General features: G+C 35.3%; 1 protein-coding gene across 6 annotated transcripts in view; it reads right to left on the bottom strand.

Moving 5' to 3' along the window:
• CDIN1 (CDAN1 interacting nuclease 1) overlaps positions 1-24,642 on the bottom strand; it is a 139,085-nt gene that overhangs the window by 18,410 nt on the left and 96,033 nt on the right. Inside the window, exon 11 of one of the 6 annotated variants that reach the window (XM_062577583.1) lies at positions 10,228-10,312. The exons of the other annotated variants lie outside the window; for them this stretch is intronic. Coding sequence (XP_062433567.1) covers positions 10,249-10,312 — 64 coding nt within the window. The 3' untranslated portion in view covers positions 10,228-10,248. Of the gene's footprint in view, positions 1-10,227; positions 10,313-24,642 lie in introns of those variants that run through there. 6 annotated transcript variants of the gene reach the window in all.

Raw genomic sequence — 24,642 nt, 5'->3', positions numbered from 1 at the left:
GTGTGGGGTCCATGCTAGCTTCTAAGGATTTGCCTAGACATGTGGCTGTTGTGAGTTGATTTTTCACCATTAAAAAGCCTTGCATGTGGTTTTATGAAAAATGCATTTTCAACACACAGCTCGACACCGAGCTGAAATGTAAAACATCTTGCAATTGTTTTTATATAAATGTTCATTTTATTTATTTATTCTTAGTCTATTTGTTATAGATGGGTTCTATGGATCTCAGGATAATGTAAATAATTTCTAATTCCAAGAGGTTCTCCTAATGAAATGCTGGCATATGAATTCTTATTTTTAATACACATAATTGAAGCAAATATGTTATCAGATACAGTCGCGCACTCTTATTAAATGAAAGCAGAACAGTCTACCTGGTTGGTGATTTCAGTTATGAAGGCCACATCTGAATGTAGCTTTAAAAGACTGCTTTCTGGGCCCTCGTTTTTTCGTGTCAGCTCACCAACAGTGCCAGCTACAAAGCTGGCTCTGCTGGGTACCTCATGTGCCACATGTCCAACAACCGCTTTATTGTTAGTTACATTTTCAGTTGTTACTGGGATAAAAACCAAACAAACAAAAAATAAGAACTTTGTTTCCTTTTTTAATGTGAGGCAAGTTAGAGCATTACCACTGGCACATCACTACTTATTTCTTCAGAAAAAATGAATTACAATGATTCACAAATAAGCTATTACTTTCTAAGTTAATTTTAATATAATTCTTTAGAATTACAGTAATAAGTAATCTGTTTTTACAAGTAGTACTAATAAGCCCTATACATATAATAAAAAAGCTGTAATATCTAATAAATTATCTGTTTAAAGACTCAAACTTTATTTTAGTGTACTTCTAAGAGTGGAGTGGGTTTCTAGAAGTTGATCATTTTTCTCAGCGGTGGGAATTACATATAAGCAGAGTGTAGGCTAGTAGGCAACAACTGTAAAGCACATTTTCAGGTTAGGTCAGTTGGCATCAGTCAGCCAACTTCCTTAGGTCTGAACTAGTTTAGCTCTGCTGATGACAAAGCCTTATATATCTTGGCAAGTATCTAACAGCCACTGCTCAGAAAATTACTTGGATTAGCAAGAAATTTTCCATTTAAACTGTTACTACAAGTTCAGAATAGTTTATAACAATCAACATATTACTGCACATTCATATAAATAGAGATTTAAAACCAAAATTAAGGTACTTGTGTGTAACAGTAGTGCATTTTCAAAACCCTGAATTCATTTCAAAGATACCTGTACTTTTTTATTACCCCTTTCCCTTTTTGAATCCTCCACACACATTTGTCAACCAACAACACAGGTCTATGATTTAAACAAAAGGTGCCTTCAAGGCATCACACAGCCTTCATCAAGTCTGGTCAAAACAGGCAAAACCCCCTGCAATGTCAGTATTTAGTAAAATCAAGTACCTAACTGTGTGCTGCTTTTTATATATATATGCTTTTTATTATAAATCTGACTCTTAACGCAATAGTTTTTTTTGGCCTCTAATCCCATATGCTATTTAATATAATCTTCCTGCAGTAGCAACTGCACAAAAATATCTTTGGCTCACAAATGCGGCTCAAGAAAAAGTTGAACAGGTGCATTAAAATAAGGCCAATTCATGGACAAGATCAGAGTAGAGAGGTGGACATTTTAAAATTTCTGATCACATACTTTTAAAGATAATAGGAAACTTGTCTGTAACAGCAGCAAGCAATGCATCAAGCCTTACATACGGATTAAAGTCTACTAACATTCTGTGAGACTCCCAGTTCCAAGGAGGTTTTGACTCACAGATGGAAATTTCTGTTGGCGTGAGAAAGGTAGGCATTTCTACGAACACTAGATATTGATGTGATACTCCACTGATGGGGAACGCTGGAGCTGGCAGGAGAAAAAGGGTGGAAGGAAACTAGCATCAGGACTGTGTAGTCACACCTCTCTTGGATACAATTAAATTTTAATGAGCTTTTATTTATACTAGTTGCCTTTTTATCTGTGTGATGAGGCTGTTAAGGCATCAATCAAGGAGCAGCATTTTTGTTGGCCACATTTCATCAAGCTTACAATAAGATTTAATTGCTTCCGGCATTTGGAGAAATAAAAACAAACCAAGTGATATTTATATGGATATAAAAAACCATGTTAAAATGCTTTAGAATTTGCATAACACAATCTAAAAATGCATATTAATAGAATGCACCAAAAACTGTGCAAGTCACTGTCATTAAAAATATTATAAATACAATGCAACTTTTAGCTGCATAATACATTTTTAATAAACAAACTGTCGAAATACATTATTCACCTACAGGATTCATTCAGATCTAAGTACTGTTCTCCAGGCAAATAAAGGATTTTTATAATCCTCAATGACAAGTTAGTTCTTTTTTTTCAAATATAGTTCTCATGGAAATTAACTTTTAAAAGCTATGATTAAATAACATTAAGGTTACACAGATTTACAAGGATCAAGGCTTTCTAAGTGATGACTGATGCAGTGAGTGAGAAAGAAAAGGCATAGTGGCTCACAGCAGCTTATCATTAAGACAAGAGAGCATCAACTGAACTTTGAATCTCTCAAGTTTTGTTGGTTCATACCCTAAATTTTATTGAAAAATATTATTTTGTTATTTAGTCTTTGAGACACTCATCTAAGTGGTTGTGCGTATTGAAGGTTTAGAATCAGTAAAACATATTCTTCAGTCTCAACCGTTTTAAAAGCACATAGATGTTCTGCACATCAGAGCGTATGGGTTTGTGCTGCAAAGAGAGCTATAAGGCCTTACACTTGCATTGCAGGATTGAGCTGAGGTAGTGAAAAATAACATGGTATTTGCATGGCCATTTTGGAAAAGAAAATGATTAGAATAATAACAAAATTGCTAATCCTTACAGTGCTTGGTTATTTAATGGAAATCATGGTCAAAACCCCTTTGGCTTTAGTAGACATCACTGAGGTATGCATTTTGGAAGATGATGCATTTTAGCTGTCTTGGAAGTTACTTCCAGTATCTATCCAAAACACAAATCAGAGATGATGGAGGTATTCCAGGCACCTCACTGGGTAATGAAGATAGGCCTATATTTCTATGAAATATAAGGGTGTTACCTCACTTAACCATCTCAGCATAGGGCAAAGCAACTTAATAAGGCAGCCTGGATGAGGGACAGAAGTAAGGAAAAAAAAAAATCTCCATCAAACATTTCAGGCTGAAATACATGATATGAGAAAGCTTTCTACATTTTCAGAAGTTTCATAAATTACTTTCTGATGGACAGACTCTAATATTCTATATTAGCTGCTGCATGTACATTTATTTTAGAAGAAACTTCATAATTCAGGATTATTATGGCTTTGCCATAATTCTACAAGTGCGCTAATGTATTCCTGTTCAAAGCAGCAACACTTTTCAATCCTACAACATGCCTTTCAGCCATCAGTTACTTAAGCTATGCTACTTCTATTTAAGTTGTGCTATTGCATTGCACTATGCAAGACACTGCTATCCTTTGAAATGGTGTGGAGAAAAGGTGGTTGTTTGCATTACAAGTTTTTTCCATATATTGTCTTTGTGAAGAACACTTTCTGAATAAAACCCAGGCAAAAAAAATAAAGGGGGAAAAAAAAGAGAGAGAGAGAGAGATATTCTTCCTGTTATTCTGCTTCCCAAGAAACCTTGTGCTGATTACTTCGCTCTCCGGAGGCTGCTGACACAAGGACGCTATTGTTTGATTCTACATGTTTTAAGCTCTGTATCAGTGTTGAGAGGAGTTATTGAGCTTATTTTAAACATTTTGTTAAGCTCATAGCAGTCTTCTCAAAGAAATGCCTGGCTGCAAACTACCTCTTATCCTGGGTGACAGAAAACATGAGACAAGCCTTTGAGTACAGTTAGATTGAGGTCCAGGCAGCCATAAGTGCTGGTCAACTCATGTTGCCATTAGGTGATTAATAGTTGTTTATTTTTAGGCTTGAAGTAACAGGCCATTCTAAGGCCAGTGCAAGATGATATCTGCATAATCTGTGAGTGCTTCGTAGTTTGCAGAAACCCTTTCTTTCTGTGCAGCTGTTTATCTGGTGATGGTGCTTGCCAGAGCGATAGGATATGCCAAAAGTGCATTTAACAGGGGACACTGAACTGCTCTCATTGCAATTTATTTTTGCCTAATATTTTTTTTGTGAAATAGAACCAAACTAATCAGAAATGTTGTTCAGCAAATTTTGATGGCAAGAACATCTATAAATAAATGTATTTCCTACCTGTATGTTTAGCATTTGCTGAGTATGAATTCTGGAACCAGCACTAAAGGTATCTAAAGACATTTTGATGAATTATTATACAATTTCATATCTCAGTATCCTTATACACAAATATACAATAAAACAAACAATATAACAGATGAATGAACAAATGGAGCACAGCTCGTTTGTGCTTCCAACTTCCCAAATCAGAGAATTAGTCCAAGACTGGATACTAAATCATGCTGAGTATCTTCACACAATGTTGCTTAGCAGTTTAACTGCCAAACACACTATTGTGCATAATTGACAGGCAAAGATATTTTATGTGCGATGCTGTACTTAAATTCACTGTCTCTCAAAGTGTAAGTCACCTATCTGTATTAAGCAGGGAACAGATGAAAAAGAAAATACTAAGTCTGCTGCCTATTATTGTGGCACCTCATGTCCGCCCAGAAGGGAAGCAAACACCTCCTCCCAAGCGGAGTATCGTTGCCTTCTTTGGAATCTGCTGGCAAACTTAAATTGTGCCTGGCATTCACCCCTTTCATTACGAATGTATCACTTCTAATGCCTGAGGCTCTTCAGCTTGTCTCTTAGTTGATACATTATACCCAGTGCCTGTACAATCTGAGTTGGCACAGTCTGCCTCTCTCTCTCTCTCTCTCCCTGCTCCACTCCATATTCGAAAATAATTCAATTTTTGGTTGTTATTTGGAAAAACAGTGCCTCCCGAGATGCATAACTCTTATGCAGCAGCCTGTATCATCTGCAAAATGTCCAGTCTTGCAGTCTTGCAAAAGACTATAAAAACATTCCATATGGATCTAGGTGGAAAAATATTCCAGAGACTTTAGGAGACCATCAAGGCGATTTGCAGAGTTATTACATCCACAACTAGATCAGATAGGTGCATAATTGGGGATATGCACAGTAATCTACCTCTTGCAGTTTCCACAGGAAACAGCTTTTTGCCTTCTGCCTCTTTCATTTTATATATATATTATATGTATCTGTCAGCCAACCAGAGCTCAACTGCGTGCTGCTTCTGAAAAATTCATACTACTATTTAGGTTTATTTACAAGTTATTTGTTCTTTCTTAGCAATATATACCAACATTAGAAACAAGTTCATTTCAATTTTCTTTGCTTACTATGCACCGAATCTTTTTGGGCTCACTGTTAAAATAAGGGATTCTGTTCAAATGGAAGATATATAAATGCACATTGCTATATAAGGGAGCCTTGGAAAAGGGAGAGAAAGAATGAGAGGAAAATGCTATCACTTGTGAAGATATAAAAGCAATAGCAGATTTGTCAAGATTGGCAGTGACATATTACAATCCATGTCTGATGAGAACTGAGCCAAAAGTTTGCAACTTGATAAAATCACATTAGTCTGAATAATTTTCCTCATATAATTACAGCACTATGTTAAGAATAGTGGAAGACAAGTTGGATTGTATTCCTATGTTTTATTTTTATCTTTGCCATGCAATTGCTGGACTATCTTGTGTCAAGTCATTTACTCCTTATATGGCATTCGTACGTTAGCTGTTCCCAAGGATGGTATGAAGGTTACTACTCCAATAGCCACAAGGTTTGTGTGTTAAATACGGAAAAATCCTTTTAGACAAGTTCAAATCAAAACAAATTGTGAGCTACTATAGTTTTTTTCCAAAGATCAGTATAATATACACACCTGTACTATTCCATTGCAATGCACCTCAAAAACTGCTCTATTGAAAAGAGAGTCTAATGTCATCAGTGGGTAAGATATTAATAAAATACATATGAAATGCTACAATGTTAACATTAGGTATGATACAAGGTTTTTTCTCAGTTACTGCTGGTTTACATGTGTGGTGCAACCACTATTAAAATATTTTAAACATTTTAATTAACACACAAACAAGAAAGGAAAATTGTTGGTTGTCAGTCCTTTAAGGGCATCAAAGATAGCATTAACAGCTCCTTTTAAACAAAGTAGAAAAAAAAATAAGTTACTGAGCTGCGAGTACTGCTCAGCCCTGCTCCCTTTATGGCAAAAGAAAAACTAAAAGAAAAGAGAAATGACAACAAGAAAAAAAAATGATGAAATACAGCTTTTCTCTCCAAAAAAATTTTAAGCTTGCAGTAAGTAGCTTGGAACCGCAGAACGTCAGCCAGTTTTACCAACCGTTCTGAGAGCCGGCTAACTCCCACCAGAGCACGCTTACCTTGTTCTTTTTCTGTTCTCGCATTGCCTGTGTAATCCTAAAAGCTGAGAACGACTACATTAAGTGATAAGATTAGTATCTGCCATGAGCATCCATCTTTTCCTCTCCCTTTCTCAGTCAAAAATGGTGAGGATTTTATTGTTTCCGGATTACTTTTTAAAGCACCTATTTTCTATTTTTCTGTCTCTGTTACTGTAATGCCTAAGCATGTCATACATTCGAAATATAATGGAGAACAGAGGTTAAAAATAGTTCTTAAATTCCATAGTTGCTATATTCTTACAGAACCCCTCTGAGAAAGCTCTTTCTCACACACACATCCATTTGTCAGGAAGAGCTATACTGCAGCTTAAGTAGAGGTGCTGACAAAAGGCTTCCATCTGGTCCAACCTGACCAATATGTGGAAGATGGGAATGACACCTTCAACTTGACCTGAGTAGTAGAAGCCCGACACAAACAATAAAAGATATGTAAGACATTTTTCCTGTCAGTCCCCTTAGTTTATAGCTTTGTTGCAAAAGAGGGAGTTGCCCTGTCTGGTTAAGCCAGAATGTTGCTAGCTAGAAAACAAGAAGAAAATAATAGAAAAGTAGAGTCAATAAATAAGCAAAAAAGGGGGAACAACTCTATCTCAGTAAAATTAAATAGTGAACATTTAGGTGCTTTGATCTCTACCTTTCCTTCCACTTGGAATCTTTCCGTATCAACCTTTGATTTCTAATACAGATTTGAAAATCTCTCATTGCACCTTTGAGGCACAAAGTTTTTTACAAATTAGTATTTCTACACTTGACTTTTACACACAGTTTTAAATAACTGAATTGACTTAGATATAGGCTTACAAACAGACTTGTATACAGTACTTAGCTATTACCTATTACTATAATCCAGTATAAATACACTCAGTAAGATTGGCATGATCTTCCGGAAGAACCAGACAAATTAGTGATGGGATTTGGAGCTTTTCATCACCAAGTCTTGTATGAATTCCACCTAGGTCACTTAAAACAAAGTTCTTACCATCAGGCTACTAATATGCAAACTGATCAGTTATCACTAGAAATAGTATGGTATGTTCTGTCACAGTTACAAAAACCAACCAACCCACCAAAAAACTCAGATGCCTTCACTCCTTCCTCTCTCAGAAAAGTCTCACTAGGAAGTATCTGCTGGCAAGATATATAAATGGACACAAACATACACATTTTTTTTCTAAAGCCCCCCTAGGCCTAAAGCATTAGGATAAACTGGTGAAGGGAAACTTGCACTGATCGTACATGTACTGTATTTTTGCTAAGGGTAAATAGAACTTCTACTTACAGACCTGTATATCTCTCCCTCTCCATAACTGCTAAACCCACATTAACATTTTTAAAAGCTATTTCTAAAGCCATACCACTAGATTAAACATTATTTTTAGTTAAGTTCAAAGAGAAGAAAGAGAACAGCTTTGTCTGCTCTACCTGATTTCACTATGGCAACAGCAGAAAAATGGTAAATTCAAGAGATTAAGACAGCTATAATTCCAGCTGAACCAGCAAAAATAAGAATTAAAAAATCATTTATAATTTTTGATTGCCTATAGGCACTTTTGAACCATTCTTCAATTAAAAAAATATCAACTACAAGTCAGACCACATATGAAATGATACAAAAATTATGGAACTGTTGCTGTTTCCTTAAGTAATGTTTCCACTTTAATGTACTTATTTGCTCTTATTTGATTAACACTGCCAGCATTGAGTACTGTGCAAATTTATGGAAATCTGACTTTAAAGAGCTTTGTGCTACTGAGTGTTTTTTTTATATATATGTACTTATACCAAAGTGACTTGATGAATTTGTGCAATAAATGAAATAACTGAGTAGCATGTCATGGTATCTTGTGATGTACTGTGAGGTAATACAGGCACTTACATGTCATCACTGTGGGTAAAATAAGCCAATTGATTTTACCTCAGTTTACAGTGCATAAGAGTCTGTCCCATGACTATAAATAAGGATGGATAAAATCTGGTAGATTTGCAAACTTCTTCCATGGGCATTTAAGGACAAATGAGCATTTGCACAGTACTTTGCTTATATACTGCAGGAGTTGGGAGACTGCATAATATTTATGTTAGAGGAAACCAAACTGTAGTTCACTTTTTAGGAAAAAAAAAAAAAAAAAAAAAACATACCCAAGCCAGATACTATCTCTGGACTGTTGCTGTGTAAATACAAAATAAACAAAACCTAGTAAAACATCAGATGTGATGACAGCAAAGGAAAACTTTTGACTTGTTGATATCAATGAGTCTGGCAGCCAGGACCAATCACAGAACATTTGTTATGTTAAATAGCAAAGTTCCAGAAACTAAAACAAACATTTTTTTCCCCAATGTTCAAGTTACCCATCTTTTCACTGCAGATAACTATTCTGACTTGTGTACAAGATCTGCAATTTTACTGTAATACACTAAAATATTGCTATTGTTCTATTCAAAGCTACACATAGTTACACAGACTGTAATAAAGAAGTCGTATTTCTCTTTACTTTCTCACAGGGAGAAGGAAGCAATCTGAGTAAGAGCTGATCAGTAAAGGGAAACAAAGTGATGCATCTAAGGAAAGGACAAAACAGTCCTATGAAGCACTCGGAGAGATATTCCAGTGAAGTTATAGATTTATACTGCGTTTGCTTAAAGAATTAGCCCTGATCTGGGATGTCTACGAGGTGGACAAGTCATTCAAGAAAGACATATTCTAATTACGACATACAGAGCATGGCTACTGAAATGTCCAGGGGAAAGGAGAGTGTGCCAGAGGAAAGACTACAGGAGTTTGGCCTTTCTGGCTTAAGAGAGCACGGGCTGAGAGCAGACACAATTGTTCTCCATCAGGACACCAGGGAGATCAGTGCGCTGGGTCTAAAACAGTCTCCCAGCTAGGACAGTGGGAGCAAAATGCCTTAACTGCTTTTAAAATCAAACCAGGGAGCTCTACCAAACAGGCTACAAAACAGTTTTTATGACAGCTGGGGACTGGACATAGCGACAACATCTTACGCATTTCTAAACGTGGTACATGGAAGTAATAATACAAAATACTTTCTCAAGCAATTAGAAATTGTATTACCACTGCTAACAAAATTAAACACAAACCCAAGTATTTTTTTCCCTACCTGAGGAACAAATGCCTGTAAAAGATGCTGTGTATTTATAAAATGGTATACCAGGAAAGTGTTCAGAATGCAGAAAGAGTTTTAAAAAAGGTAAGATTAAACGGGATTTCCTTTTCAATGAGCAGTATGAATCTGAACTATAGCTTGCTTACTGTAAAATATCCATCCTACAGACAGAACTTAATAATTTAGTTTTCATAAATAATAATGTACTATCTGATTTTTATCAAAGGTAACATCTTCAACTTGCAGAGTTTCTCTAGGCTTGGAACATAAATACATAAAGACAAGCAAACTTTTCTAACCAAAGAATATATATACAACCTTTGTAATTTCTCTTTTTGTTTTTACAACATGTCTACATGACTTCAAGCACTTTTGTTTGAATGTTATCCAGGCTACTCTTGTCTAATCCTCAAGCCTAGAAAAATACTGAACAAAGGGGACAACTGAAGACATGTAGAAAGAGAGAACGACCAAAACTCAAAAAACTGAATAATAGCCACTTCACCAATTTTCTGTCCTATGTTTCAAGGAAGAAGTATTTTATAGGCGTAAACTATACTCATGCAACACCTACCCACTGTCTTTTTTTTTCCCCAGATTCATCTTCAAATTCTGTTCTAATATACATAGCTCCTAGAAGGTTCTTGGGACCAAGTAAGTGACAATCTCCTTGCCACTGACCTGCAAAGAGAAATAAACTGTATGGGGACACAGCAGTTCTTAAAGTGCAAAGCAAATCTGTTGGTAAGTGAAGGCATAAAAATCTTAGTGGAGAACCTCTAGCTGTAAAACTTGTTCCTGCGAGAGCTGAGCGTGCCAGGTGCCTCCTTGCTCCTCAGGGATGGTGCAAGACCTACCACATCCACCAAGCTCGCCCCCAAAATGGCTCAACAGGGATGAACGAACGCTTTGCCCTCCACATAGACCTTATGTTAATGCTAAAATTGAACAAAGTAGCAGCCACCGAATCAAATGTGACAGCAAAACCATCATTTTTATTACAGTTCTTAACTTTGTATTTGTATAGCTAGTGAATTTATGCTTCAACATGTCTAATGGTGAATTACAGAGAGGCATGCAGTGGTGATTTTCTTTGGAGTCACCTATGGACTGGATGAGTAAAAAGAGAGGGACTATTCCAGAAAAAATATTGTACACTCAGCTCCTTTGTCTTCCCTGTCCAGTCAGTTACCTAACAGAAATATTTACTGTGAGCATGAGCCATAAAATGTCAGAAATTATATTCAAACTGTGAAGGAAGAACTGCCTCCAACTACTTCCATATACTGCTTCCAGCAAGAATTCTTTTCACACAGCAAACACTTTTTGGGATACTTAACCAAAAAAGTGAGAGACTTGGAGAAGCAAAACAAAGACTAAGAAAATAGCTAGTCAAAACAATTACTTTTTGTGAAGACAGAAATGTAAAAAAATATGTGCAGGACGGGCATGGTGTGAAACATCTGGACAACAATTAAACTAAAAATCCCCAAAGCGTTAGAAAAGCATGTGATTAAGCCTGAATTCTCATTCAGCATTAACTGGCACTTGGCCGCAAATTTACTCTGAAGGCTGACAACAAAGAGAAGATAAATGATTGTACCTAAATATTTGTGCACTGCTGAAAACATAAATGGTTTAAAATTAGTTATACAGGGAGGAAGCAACTAGCTTCTCTTACTTGGTACGTGAGGCTCAGTAAGGTATTACCTATTCTCAGGGCTTTCCATAGAACAAGAAAAACAAGTAGAATAATTTTGGTATAACAGGCAAGTTTAAATGTGAAGCTCTTGGTTTTCAATAAGTATTTTTGTTCACTTTCAACCTCAGATACTTTGGAGAAAAGTTTACCATTTGTAAATTCCAATGAACCTAAATAAATGCTTCTGGATGAATCTTAAAAACGCAGTAAATGCAGCACCGGACAGACTTATGGGCAAACAGAATGGTTACTTTCAACTATTTACTCATTTTGGTCATTTTAGGTACACTGTTTCTAATAACTAATTTTGAGGATTTTAAATGCAACGAACCATCAAGGTAGGCTTGATAGTGTAGTGTTTACAATCACTAAAAAAAAAAAAAACCACACAACCCCCACCGCCTTGAACTGTAAAATTGAATAGCAGTTTGTAAAATATTAACTGGAAATACTGAGCAAACTTGATTGTTTTGGTATATTTCCTACTTATTATTGTATATTAAAAGGTCATCCTTAAACATAATTTTCTGTCTTTGCCTGAAGAGTGATTATTACAATGCTACTGTTAGAGTAAGCGAAGGCTAAATATTTGGCTCTTGAGAACAGTCTTATGGGAAATGTGTATTGTGTTTACTGTTATTTGATGATGAAATGTCAACAGACTAAAATATTTCTACAATAAATTATTCCATTCAATAAAAGCATCAATAGTTTGCCTGGTTTTAAAATACAATTTCACTATAATGCATTGAAAGAAATAGCACTAATGTAAATGCCCTGCCATGTGCATTAGTCCGTATTAAACCACAGTCCCTTAGCCATCTGCTTTAGCATATCGCTAAAGGTCTGACAAACCCACAACTGCACGGAAATTCAGAGATCAGGCTAAAAATCTTTACTTACCCGGTTGTGCCTAGAAAAGATAATTTGCTGACTATATTAAGCACAGGCGAATAATTCAGAATCCTGTTGTTGCAGGTTTAATATCAAAACATTAAAATAGACAATAACTTAAAAAGTAGTGCCTAAAGTTAAGAATGTTGTACATACAAGCACATGTATTACATGAAAGCATTTATATTTGTTATTTTTTTTTTCAAAACATGCAGAGGACGACACATTTTTGATAACAGTACTAGAATATGAAAAGATAAATACTTTCCACTTGAACAAGAGTTGCAACCACTGTATTACATGATAGGGACCTTCCAAATACAGCTGAAGAAAACTTAACTCTTAAATAACATTCTGCCCTAAAGACAAGGGAGAGTCAACTGATAGTTTGCAGAACGCAGTATGAAAAAAGGAGGTTGACAGTATGATGACAAGGACATAGTTCAATATGAAGAAAGTAACATTAATGAACAAAAAAATTACTCTTTTTAAGATTTTTTAGATTTTTTTAGATTTATCTCATTTAACCGTTCTGATTCTTTCCACCATTTTTAAGCATCCCACCCCATTCATGCCTCCCTTTCATGAATGGAGGGCAAACAGATGCACTGGAATCTCTCCTGATATTACAGCATTTCACAGTTGCATATTTTGATTTCTGGCATACATGACGATCTGCACTTCATGGAACGTTCCTCTGTTTTTATGCTATTTTGATGATATCAGCATGTATTTTAGTCATTGATCATCCACTCCATTTGTCTTTTATATCACAATTTGACATTGATACAAGAAACAGGATGAGATACCAACAAAATGACACAGAAATACTGCGTAATAGTTGATCATGAATTATACTTGTGATGCACAACTTGTTAGTACTTGATTTAACGGTAAGTAATGAATGTTTCTTTGTACTGCACTCCTAGAAATTCAATAAAAGCAAGAAGCGAGCAGCTTGCAGAGTAAAAAAATAAAAAAAAAAGGAAATCAGGAAATTAAGAATTATTGGCCTTTCTTACTAAGAAGTTAGATGCCTTTTTTAGTTATTGTTACTTCTGATTTGGCGATCTCAGGTGGAGTGCTCACAGAATTCAGCTGGTTGCCCAAAAGTAATTCTTCCAGTTGTTATTCCCAACCATACAGATACTGGAAGAGCACTGTATAATGCTGATGGCTGCGCAGCTGGAAAGGATTCTAGTTGTACAACTGTTGGGCTGGGCAAAATCTGGAAACTCAACCTTGTGGTAAGAAATTTCAACATTTAATTTGACACCAGAGTAAAATGAAAAGTTGTCATGTGTAAGTTAACATAACAAAGGAACTCAAATACATTTTGATATAGAAATGTTAAAACATTTAGTCATTTTTAAATCGAAATGAAATACTTCACATTTCCAAACAAGAAACTTTTCATTTTAGTTTGCAGAAACATTTTTCAACGTTAACCTGCATTCTCCTCTCCTTGCCACATTTTTTTTTTTTTTAATTCTGCCTGGCCTACATTTTCCAGAATGCATTTAGACTCCCTCAGCTCTAATGAGGCACTATAAAGAAAAAAAAGAACAGTTTTAAGGGGGACATGATCCTCCAAAGCCACAACAGCTTTTGGCATTAAATATATTCTTAGCTGACCTGAAGTAGACATTTCACCTTGACTTTTATAGCAGTGATGTTCAACTTATTAAAACTTCATTTTCTGTCCAAAAAACCCTCAACAATTACAAAATAAAATTCCTAAATACATTTTCTGGAGTGAAAATGATTATTTTTAAATAAAGGAAATACTACAAGATATCAAGGAAACATTTCAGTATCTGAAAATCAAAAGGAATTTTTTTACATAAATGATCTTCTCTCCATTGCAGTTTTCTCATTTTCAGTAACTGCTTATCTTTGCTAATGCACACGCAGACACATACAAATATCCTCTGAGAGGTCTGCTTTACAAGCCAAAAGTTTGCTCTGCCAACAGAAAATGTTATAAGATTCAGGAAAAAAGAACATTATTAGTTTGTTTTCCACAAATATTGCTGTCACTTTAAAGTTATCAACTTCCAGAAACACAAGGTCGCAGAAGCAGAAATGTAAGAACTGTATTAAAGCAACCTGAGAACCTCCAAATCTAGAAACTGAAAATAGGCAAAGGAGAAAGAAGCAAAACTGTGGAATTAAACTTCCTGTCACCAGCAACACATTTGTTTTTTTAAACCAAACAAATTTTACTGCATATTTTCAGTGTATGAGCTGATTCCATATGAGCAAAATCAATGTGAGTATTGATGCACAACTTATTATAGGACAGATTAAATTTAGCAAGACACTGCTCTGAGTAAAGAGAATGTTGCATATTTTATGAATGACTGATTTTTAAGAATAAAATAAATGCTGAAAACAGTGCTAAAATGAGTATTTTAAAAATAAATATATAGCTTGGAGGAAAAAAAGAAAAACAACTAATATTTATTTCTAAAGGCTCTACCCAAGAAAATGTAATGTAATCCCTCCGTATGCAAAACATGTTCTTTTTGCATTCTACTCTATAACCAATCGACTGTTCTGTGAATGTTTTTTGAAAGGCCAGAAGTGCCTTCAAAACACAAATGCACATAGGCCATGTACATTTATGTTACAGAGTCAAAAAATCTTGAAGGTATGTCAACTCTTTGCACTAACAGAGAATTAATAGGGCAGAATTTGGGATACTTAGTAGGCTGAATTCACACTCAGTAGTAGAAATATGACTTCACAAAACTAGACAGGAACTTTATTAATCTCCTGGCCAAAATTCTTCTAATTTCTTAGTCCCATTTTATTATTGAGTAGAGATATTTTTGGTTGTTATCACTGTCCTTAAACTTAAAAGCTTTCTCTTGGCAGTTTAACCTCTGATATACTTAAAGAAAACAAACGTATTCCCTGATGCTGAGTACACTTATTCTGGGATGTATTAGAATGAAACAGATATGATATATTTGAGACTTTGTTTTTAAATCCAGCTTTCATCATATTAAGGCCTGTCCTTCATAAACAACTAAAATATTAATTTCCAGGATCCTGTTATTTCAAGCTATTTCTATTTATTTTGAGAGATTTTACATTAATTTCCACTATTCATGGTTTGACTAGAACAAAACATGTTGTCTGTTTTACGTTTTACTTCTTAACAATAAAATAACCATGTTCAAGTACACTAAATGATATTCAAATTTACTTTGTAGCCTAATTTACAATGAGACCAAGGAAAGTGTTCAGTGTAAACTTTTTTAAATGGCATACAATTGAATTTTAGGAAACCATGTTTGGTTTGAGTAACATGACTGATTCAAAAGAGGACCTCTTTTTTGAAGTCCTCCGACTATATCAAAGGGTTAATTTAAGCAGGGGTATAAATTGTATGACTAGATAACACGAGACTCAGTAATAAAAAATACAGGTCCCTCTTCTGCTGTTTTTCTTCCAGATTAATGAAACTTTTATGTTTGGTATTAAGGCTCCTCTTGATCTCTTCAGTTACCGCTGTCAGGCTATCCCTTCCACCCCCGGATGCTGGAATTCTGGTCTAAGATTACTGTTTTTACTGGTGGGACCACAACATCAGCCTACACAGATATGGATAAGGATGCTAGGCTGCTGCAGAATAGAGCATGGAGCTGCAACGTACAGGTTAAAGGCTACAAACACAGACTCAAAATACTGCTGCTTCTCAGACCTGGTGTTGTGAAATCAGAAGCACAGAAACAAGAAACGCTTGCTCTACAGGCAAACATTCGTGCTTTCTGTCCTGTACACAAACTGCAGTTTCAAAACAGAAAACACACAGGACATCTCTAGTTTACTTTAACACACCTGAGTCTTTCCTTACTGACATCACATTGCAATAGCAAGGAGGTAAGAATGTTACTAGTAATAAAGAAGAAATCTCTCCCCCCCCCAACTTTTATTGAATTTGGCCTCTCTCCCTTTGTAGAAATGCATGTTGCTCCCATTCCAGATAGCTAGAAGCTAATGACAGTACTCTTTCACATTCAATTCTTTATACTTCTTTTTAAGTAGGAGGAGCAGCAGATTACTCCAGCCTACTGCAGGTACTCCTTATTGCTGACAGTGTATTTTCCACAGGTGATGTATATATACATCCATATGCTAATTAATTAAGCCCCTCATAGATAACTTAGACTTACTAATTCTGCAAACCCCTTTATTCTTGAGCTGCAGCTGTTGTGTCTCCTCCCTAACTCGTAACATGGATTAAGCTCTTGATGCTTGGGTGCTACAGAAATCTGTCTTTGCAATAAAAAGTAATGCACACTGAGGCAAAACGCAGGTTTTCTAATAATTTTTCTAATCCCCAGATGCTCATCTCTGTGACAAAATAGCTATCAGTATTTACAAAGATAAACTATAGAGGACAAAAGTTAGATACTGCTTTTGCTTAATAGCAACATTCCCCAATAAAAGCTGTATGAAAAAAGCTTTTTTGCCCTACTGCTTCTATTTCCTCTTGTTGATGCTACCTAAGGAATATTCCCTGTTACTTAGCCACACTGCTATTTTCATTTTCTTTCTATTCAGGTTGTTGATACTGTCATTAGGTAATAATTTGAAATCCATGTCTCAGCACTCCTAGGACTCAGAAGAACCTTATGCAGTCACCTATAGAGACTATAGTCCCCAGTTACCTGGGTCTCTGCTCTGCGTGTCATTGAACTCTGCCTTGCTGATGGAGAAATCCTACAATCCTGCTTTTGCCAGGCTCCTTACACTTCATTCCCTGCCTACCGCTCTCTTACAGCAGAAGCTACAACTCTTGCAATCAGTCAGTAAGTTCAGGATTAATTTACGTCTTTGCTGGCAATATTTTTGGCATTTCTTTGTAATGCGCCCGCTTGTAGCTGACAGAACCTATCACCTTCAGGACCAAGTTCCACCAAAAGAGGAAAACCCTGAATCCAACCTGCTAGATGTGGAATCATGAGCAACTTTGCTCCCTGTAGAGATGTGTATTAGTTTTCAAAACCCAGGGGTTTAGAGTCTATATCCAGAATGAGTAACAGGTAATTATGTAAATCCAAGGTAGTAAGTTACTGCATTTTTTTTTAAGGAAAACTCCAATTATAAATATTTCTCAGTTAACTGAGGATCAAAAAAACAGTTAGCTCTTAAGCTAGGTATAAACCACATCTTGTGTCTTGAAATCTAGTGTCTAAAATTAAATGGAACAAATACAAATAAAATCTTAGGATCAAACAGATAGGTAGAATAAATAATTTAATCAAAATTTAATCAAAATTACTCAATCTCTGACCTCAAAACAAAACCCAGTTATAAACACTATATTTTGAATGATAAGGGACTTTAAACCTGATAATCAGCAAAATGGGGGAAAAACACTGCTAAAGCCTTAGAGGTATGAATCCAACACTTTGGACAATAACGCCCCCATTAAAAAATAAGGATACATCAAAACTTTCTAGTTAAAAGGTTAAGTGTTAGTCTCTGTGTAGTTGATAAATGTAGAGCTAATCTAATCAGTGGTTGTAAGAGGCAATGCCATCAGCTAGCTGCCCTGACCTGGGCTTCTAGTTTTCACAAAAGTAAGATTTAAGAAAGATGTCAACTCCAGGCCTTTGACCTAGCAAGGACCTTGTTCGTGCCAGCCTGGTGTTCTGCTAAACAGACTGAGGACTTTCAGCTCAAATCAGTAACATGTGTACTTCACTAATACAACACATGGCTTTGAAATTAAAATGCAATGTGATCGAGTGCTTTAGGATATTTTAACAGCTAAAAGAGACTGCAGTTAGGAAAAAAATTGCTTGTTTCTGTTTTGCTTTGGGGAGGGAGAGAGAGAGACAAATTCAATTGTATTGTATTTCTTTAAAAATGTGGGGAAAACAAAAATTCAGTTAATTATTTTATGGATGACTGACCTAGGGGAAATGAGGAGGTTGTATGTTTCTTTATGACACGTGTCACTTATTAGATAGGTAGGTTTTACTACTTCCAATTGAATCAAGTTAAAATTAATTAGAAAATAGTGTAAGTTTCAATCTAAATACAATAAAATGCAATAAAAATAGCAAATGGCATTCTGGTCATCAATAATATTCCTAATGCAATACTGTATTGATTATTTCCAATTACTAGAATAACAAGCTTTGTCAGCTTTCAGAATGACAATCTAACCCTACACAGAATAATTAGGTTAGACTTTTCACATAAGCCAGATAACCAGATATAGTTACTTCACGTCATCTTTTACTGTTATTTAGCTTGCAAGTGAACCTAGATCCTGTGTCAGCCAAAAAGCATCTATCCTTTTTTTGTTATTATAAAATGAGCAGGTATACAGTAAACATGAGAGAGAGATGTGGTGATCCAGTCATATTTCCAGCATCTCCGATCAAGGCTGACATTTCACATTTGATAATAAAGCAATGATGCCTGTAACACTGACTGCTGATTTTCACTTATTAGAGGACAGGAGAGGGGAGGAGTGGAAAAAAACACTATTTTAAAATTTTACATATACATACATACATGCCTATACATACATATTTCCTCCAAGTCAATTAACTATGAAATAATTAGTTAACTGCAATTTTTGACATATATATGCTTATCTCTTGCTTCCTCAGTCTTTAACTGAGAAAGACACCTGAGTAGAAAATAACTGTTTAATATGGATGAGCCAAAGATTATTAGACTTGCTGCTAGGTTAAAGAAACTAAAGAGAGGAAATACTAGAAGTTAAATCATCGCCTTTCACTGAAAAACAAGTATCTCTTTTTTGTTACTCAAGCACTGAACATGCTTGCTTGATCGCTATCCACTCCTGGATGTCTAGGCAGAAACACTATTTTCTTCTGTTGTTGCTTTTCCTTCCCACTGGAAGATGCTTCTCCCAGTTTTACAGTGTCAGTGTCTATTCACTTCATGGTCGGCTTATTTCCTTAGTTTTCAGAGAAAGCGAAGAAAATATTTAAAGAGCAAATGAGAGCTACTATGCTTATTGGAACTTAAACATTTACTATACTTAGCTTGTTGAGAGGATATTAAAACTATATTGTAAGTACAGTTCATGTCATTTGAATTTATTTTGCAATTAAATTTATTAGTGAAAACATGCAAAGCATTTTAATCACATCTAAATATATTTACTTCTCTGTGAAAAGCTACTTATATCTCAACCTATCTTGGGCAGATTTTCCATCATTTATTTATTTACACCTACTAATGACATAGACAGCGATAGTTTCCTTGTAATAAAATAAAAGCAAATATGTTGTAGCCATTAGAATGGGTAGTTATCACTGCACAGGATGAGAGGTCTTAGACGTATTTGTTTGTATAAGGGAAATCTGCATTTAACACAGTATTGTATTTTTGAAAAAAACACTCCCTTCTCCAATTTAAGAAAGAAATAGGAAAGAACAGGACATTTTTCTAATGGCTGTAAACTAAGGAAATAAACTGATTTAGTTGCCAAGACAAATACAATTCTACAATCTTTCACGGTAATTTCACACATTCACAATGGACAGGGTACAGATGGAAGGTTTATTTTGGTAGCAGACCCAAAATTTAGGCAAATCCAGAGTTATGACATGCACATCCCCTAAACGCATGCTGCAGTACCTACCATAATAGAACTATAATTGACATGCAAAGACTTATTACACCTTTCACATAACTGAGTCTGTTCTGCACTTCTATTTGACGGATACTCAACAGGAACAGAGTTTACCATTTGCTATATTGGTTGTATTTTAGTTAGATTGAGAGAAGAATTAAAAAATCAGATTTGTACTAATTCCTGCATATTTCCAAATGGAAAAAAAAAAGTAAATCTACATTTAAATATTTTTACACTGATTTTATGTCACATTTTGGAAAACACTAATAGTAGATCTGTGTTATGGCACTATTATGCGATGACAGTATTTATGAAAAGTTATCAATCAGTACATAGCAATACAAAAACATGATAGGTACTGAAAGGTCTGGTATTGGAAAACAGCCTCCATTATATCAAGAAGCAAAACTTTGATATATCTGTTTAATGCCTTTTGGAATACATTCAGCTTCTTCCTTTTTTACAAATGTATAGATTTGCTTTTTTTGGAGAGTAAAATTATTTAATTCACAAAAAATCGTTCAGCTAAATCTAGATACAAGCTTTATAAGGAATGGCTTGCCAATTTTTTTTTTTAAGTCTGTGCTTTTTATAACTGTTTGTTTAAATTAAACCACTGTATAAGAAAATAATTTTCTATTTCCTCAATCAGAACTAAATTGTCCTCACTCCTCCAACAAAACATAACTTCTGTCATTCCTCCAAGGCTCTAATATCTTCTGCACGAAGTAAAATAGGCACTTGCTTTGAAAAAAAACAAAAATGAAGAAATATCCTCCCTCAAAGACCAGTAACTACATGCCATAAAAATCCTGAACATATCTCTAGAAATCAAGTTCAAAGTTAGTAATGAAATCTCTTACTGAAGGGAAGACATAAAAGGTGTTATGAGAGAGAATTTCCAATAAGCATCATTAGAAGATCAAGGTATCTCTACTATATTGTCAACAATCTTTCATATTCAAGAGGCCACTGAAATACTACCGATTTAAATATATTTTTAAGGTAAGTATTTTTCCTCCAGAAGACATATTCCTAAACACTGAATAGCATTTTGATTCTTTTCTTCATTTTTCTTTATGGTGTTAATTTTTTCGTTAGTTATTGTTTCTCAAGCAATATATCACAAAATAGAAATGATACAGCCCAGTAAAGTTCTATCCATTGTAAAAATACAGCTTCCAAATAAAACAGTGAACTTTTAAACAACAACTAGGTTTCATTAGCATGCATTAAAATGACTGTGGGCCATGTCTGCCTTTCCTTTGCCAGGTTTGAATTTGTCCATATGTTGCTACAAATTAATCTGAAGATGTCTATCATTTTTACACTTGCTCTTTAAAAATAGTTTTGTACTTAGTAATTAATCAAAAATTTGCATAATTTAAATATATAAAGAAAGCAAAGAAATAAATTGAATAAACTGGAATTTCAACTGTTTGGATGTCACTGTTGACTTTAGCAGGAGTCATACAGCTGGACTGCAGACAGCAAAGAGCGAAAATAGACTATATCGGCTTCTCGTTTTGATCAAGGTCTGGATAACAATATTTACGCATCAAATCACATTAGGGCATATGGAGGTAAGAAGGGAGGAAGAGGAGGTGATAAAAAGCAACCTTCACCCTAAGAACATCTCTTGGAAAGCTGAGATGAGATAAGATGTGCTAATAAGGTCACTGGAAGTATTAAAGGCAGTTACTGGCAATGAAACAATTATATGCATGAATGACATTGAGGCAATCCACAGTGACAGCTGCTCCAAAGAGCCTGATGGGGCAGATTCTGCCCCATTCACACCCTTGTGATTCCTCTGGTAATAAAGGAAGACTATGGCCCAAAGACAGCATGTTGAAACAATTCTAGGTCTGAGTGTTCAAACAACCCTAATCTTGTAGTGTGTTGAGGGGGCTTGAATGTGAACAGCTCAAAAGCTCTATTTCAGACAAAAAAGGAAGATCTTGCATTATTCAGAGGAGAGGAGAGCTGGTGCCACTTTAGCATATGTTGATAATTTCTTTAGTCCTGCTCGAGAAACATCTTAGAAAATAACTAGGCAGAATATTTGGCAAACGTAGATGAACATGTGCAGGACAGGCAACTAGAACAAAGGAGACTGAGGTGTGGACATACCATGTTTAAATGATCACCTCACAGGGTTTTTTTGAGGAGAGAGGAAACTGCATCTCTAACCTCTGACTCAGTGGTCCATCTCGCAGAATGACAAGCTCCTTCAATTTATCAAAGTATTTCCTTGACAAAATGGCCACAACACAGGAAGTACAATATAGATTTGAATTGTTCAGGTATTGGGAATCAAGGGCCAAGCTCTCGGCTGGCCCAAATTAAGATTCCTTCAAATTTGAGTGATGAGACTTACAAAGGAAGAGCACATAACTTTGGAAAAAATGAGGAAAGGTTGATGGAAGAGGAAGGAATTATTCATGTCATTAAGGCTGTCTTACTTTTTAAATAGGGCACAAAAAAATTTCTATTCTAAGTCCTTTAAACAAAAGAGAAAACTTTATGCTATACATTTAAATGAGAGAGAAGAGGGAGAAAATGTTATATAACTAAATTTAATAAGCCCAGTTCAAGACATGTGTTGGTCATGCAAAGAGACATCTTGAAGCACTTACTATAAAGGCCACAATCCACAGAGTTCTCAAACAGTTGCTGCACTAGCTTTAAAATTCACAGAAATAGGACATTTGGTAAAAAGAAGGAATCGGATCCTAAGTAAAACATTAAAATGAATATATTCAATCCTATTTTCTAACAAAACAATCACTGCCAAAAAGGACAAGTTGATACTTCTCACTAAATCTGTGCTCAATCCATAAACACTTCTAAGGAATTCAGGAGCCTGTGTCAGAAATTCAGAAGGCGCAGTGCAGTACTGAATTGATGCTTTAATCTTACTCTGCCTTTTTATCTCAGTGCAAATAAATAGGTAAGAACCATTATTTTATACATATATATATATATATATATATATATATATATATATATTTAAAAACTAACAGACTCCTGAAGTCACAGATAAAAAGACCAACTATCAGTGGGGCACAGAACTGTTATTTAAATCTGATTTTTTTTCTTTTAAATCCTTAAGAACATCATCTTCTGCTGAGCACTCAAAAAAAAAAAAAAAAAAAAAAAAAAATCACATATTCTCCTTTAGTGTCATCAGTTACAGTGTCTCAATAGATGTCATAACTGTAGAACTGGAATAAATTTCAAGAGCAAGCAGGAACTGAACCTTGGGAAATTTTAACTATGTAAAAGAAGGTGAAAGGATAAGAAGAGGAATATGTTTTATCAGTTTTGTCTACGAGAAATAAACTACTTCACTTCTTATCCATAAAAGAAAGCAGGCCACAACCACAAAGAACATGTTAACACCACTAGCTTGTAATGGATGCAATCACGCTATTACTATCTAAATTTTTGTTTATTTTCCAACATATTGGTGTCTGCAAATCATGCTGTCTTACATTGCTGTTCCTCTGTAACCTTAACCATTATTCCTACTGTGTAAAGTGAAGCACAAATTTAAGGTGACAAAGCACCAGTTGGCTGATGTGAAGTATGCTACGAAAGCAGAAACCTCTGAAAGCTTCACAGCCATTATGAAATAACTGACCTATATGAAACTGCTACCATGGTTCACAAATTTATTGTCAGGTTCCAGCCTCTAGCTGTTCTCTGATTGTTCTAAATACTTGACAAACTGAAGCCTTTTCACTTTCCGTTGAAATTGCCTCATCTCCCTGTCAGAGCGCCATGGGGGACTCCATTACTTTTCTGACTTCTTTCCCCTACTGACAAGTCATTTAGCTGGCTTCTTGTTGTGAAGGCTGTCCATGTCAAATTAGCCAGGGCCCCTATTGTCCTTATTACCACTCGAAAAGCCATCATGAGTAATGCTACGGGGTCCCTCAGTTGTCATCATTTGTCAGAAAGAAAGGGAGTGTGGTTACATATAGCTGACAGGTAATTTCAGTGTCTACAATTACCCCAATTAGTCTTGTCATAAACAATTCGATAAATGCACACCAATACAAACAGATAAACACACCAAGGTTTCTCACTATTAATGTCATGTAATGGATAAATCAGTGATATAATGCTATATTTTATTTATTTCTTTAAACTATCCTCAGCTGCAAGCTGGCAGTTGCTACCTGGTCAGCACAAATTGTACTATCTACTTTCATTAGCTCATCACCACAAGAGAATATGAAAGACTGTGACAAAATTCATTTAGAGTGAGAGCGAAAGAGCAGATTGCCTAAAGCAGGTGCTGTAACAAAGATAAAACAAAGGTTTTCTTTTGTCAGTTCAGCGCTGCAACGAGCTTTAAAGGAGACTATTTTAGCTTAAAAACAAACATGAAGTATGAGAGAGGCAGAAAGAGAAAGCCATAAAATATATTTCTGCTGAAATTAAGAACATTTGCTTTCCACCACATCCCAAGTCAATCAGCAGGTGGGACTTCTAACAACATAGTTATTAAAGCTTGACTTTCAGAGAGCATCATAATATTAACTGAATTCTCTCCACATATTGTTTCTGGTTTTTTTAAATACACCTTGTAATGCCATACAGTTGCTGAAATATCAGATAATTATACCACATAATCGACAACATAAACCCTGCTGTTCCTACATTAGAATCATCTGATTACGGATTTAGTCAATCCAACTCATCGGACAGTCAGTAGTGCTCTGTTAAAACCTTTTCAGGCATAAAATATTGATATTATTGACTGCT

Source organism: Rhea pennata, chromosome 5, assembly GCF_028389875.1.
Source record: "Rhea pennata isolate bPtePen1 chromosome 5, bPtePen1.pri, whole genome shotgun sequence".
Classification (NCBI taxonomy): domain Eukaryota; kingdom Metazoa; phylum Chordata; class Aves; order Rheiformes; family Rheidae; genus Rhea; species Rhea pennata.
Note: the sequence above shows the minus strand (reverse complement) of the source record. Positions and strands in the feature narration are given on the sequence as shown.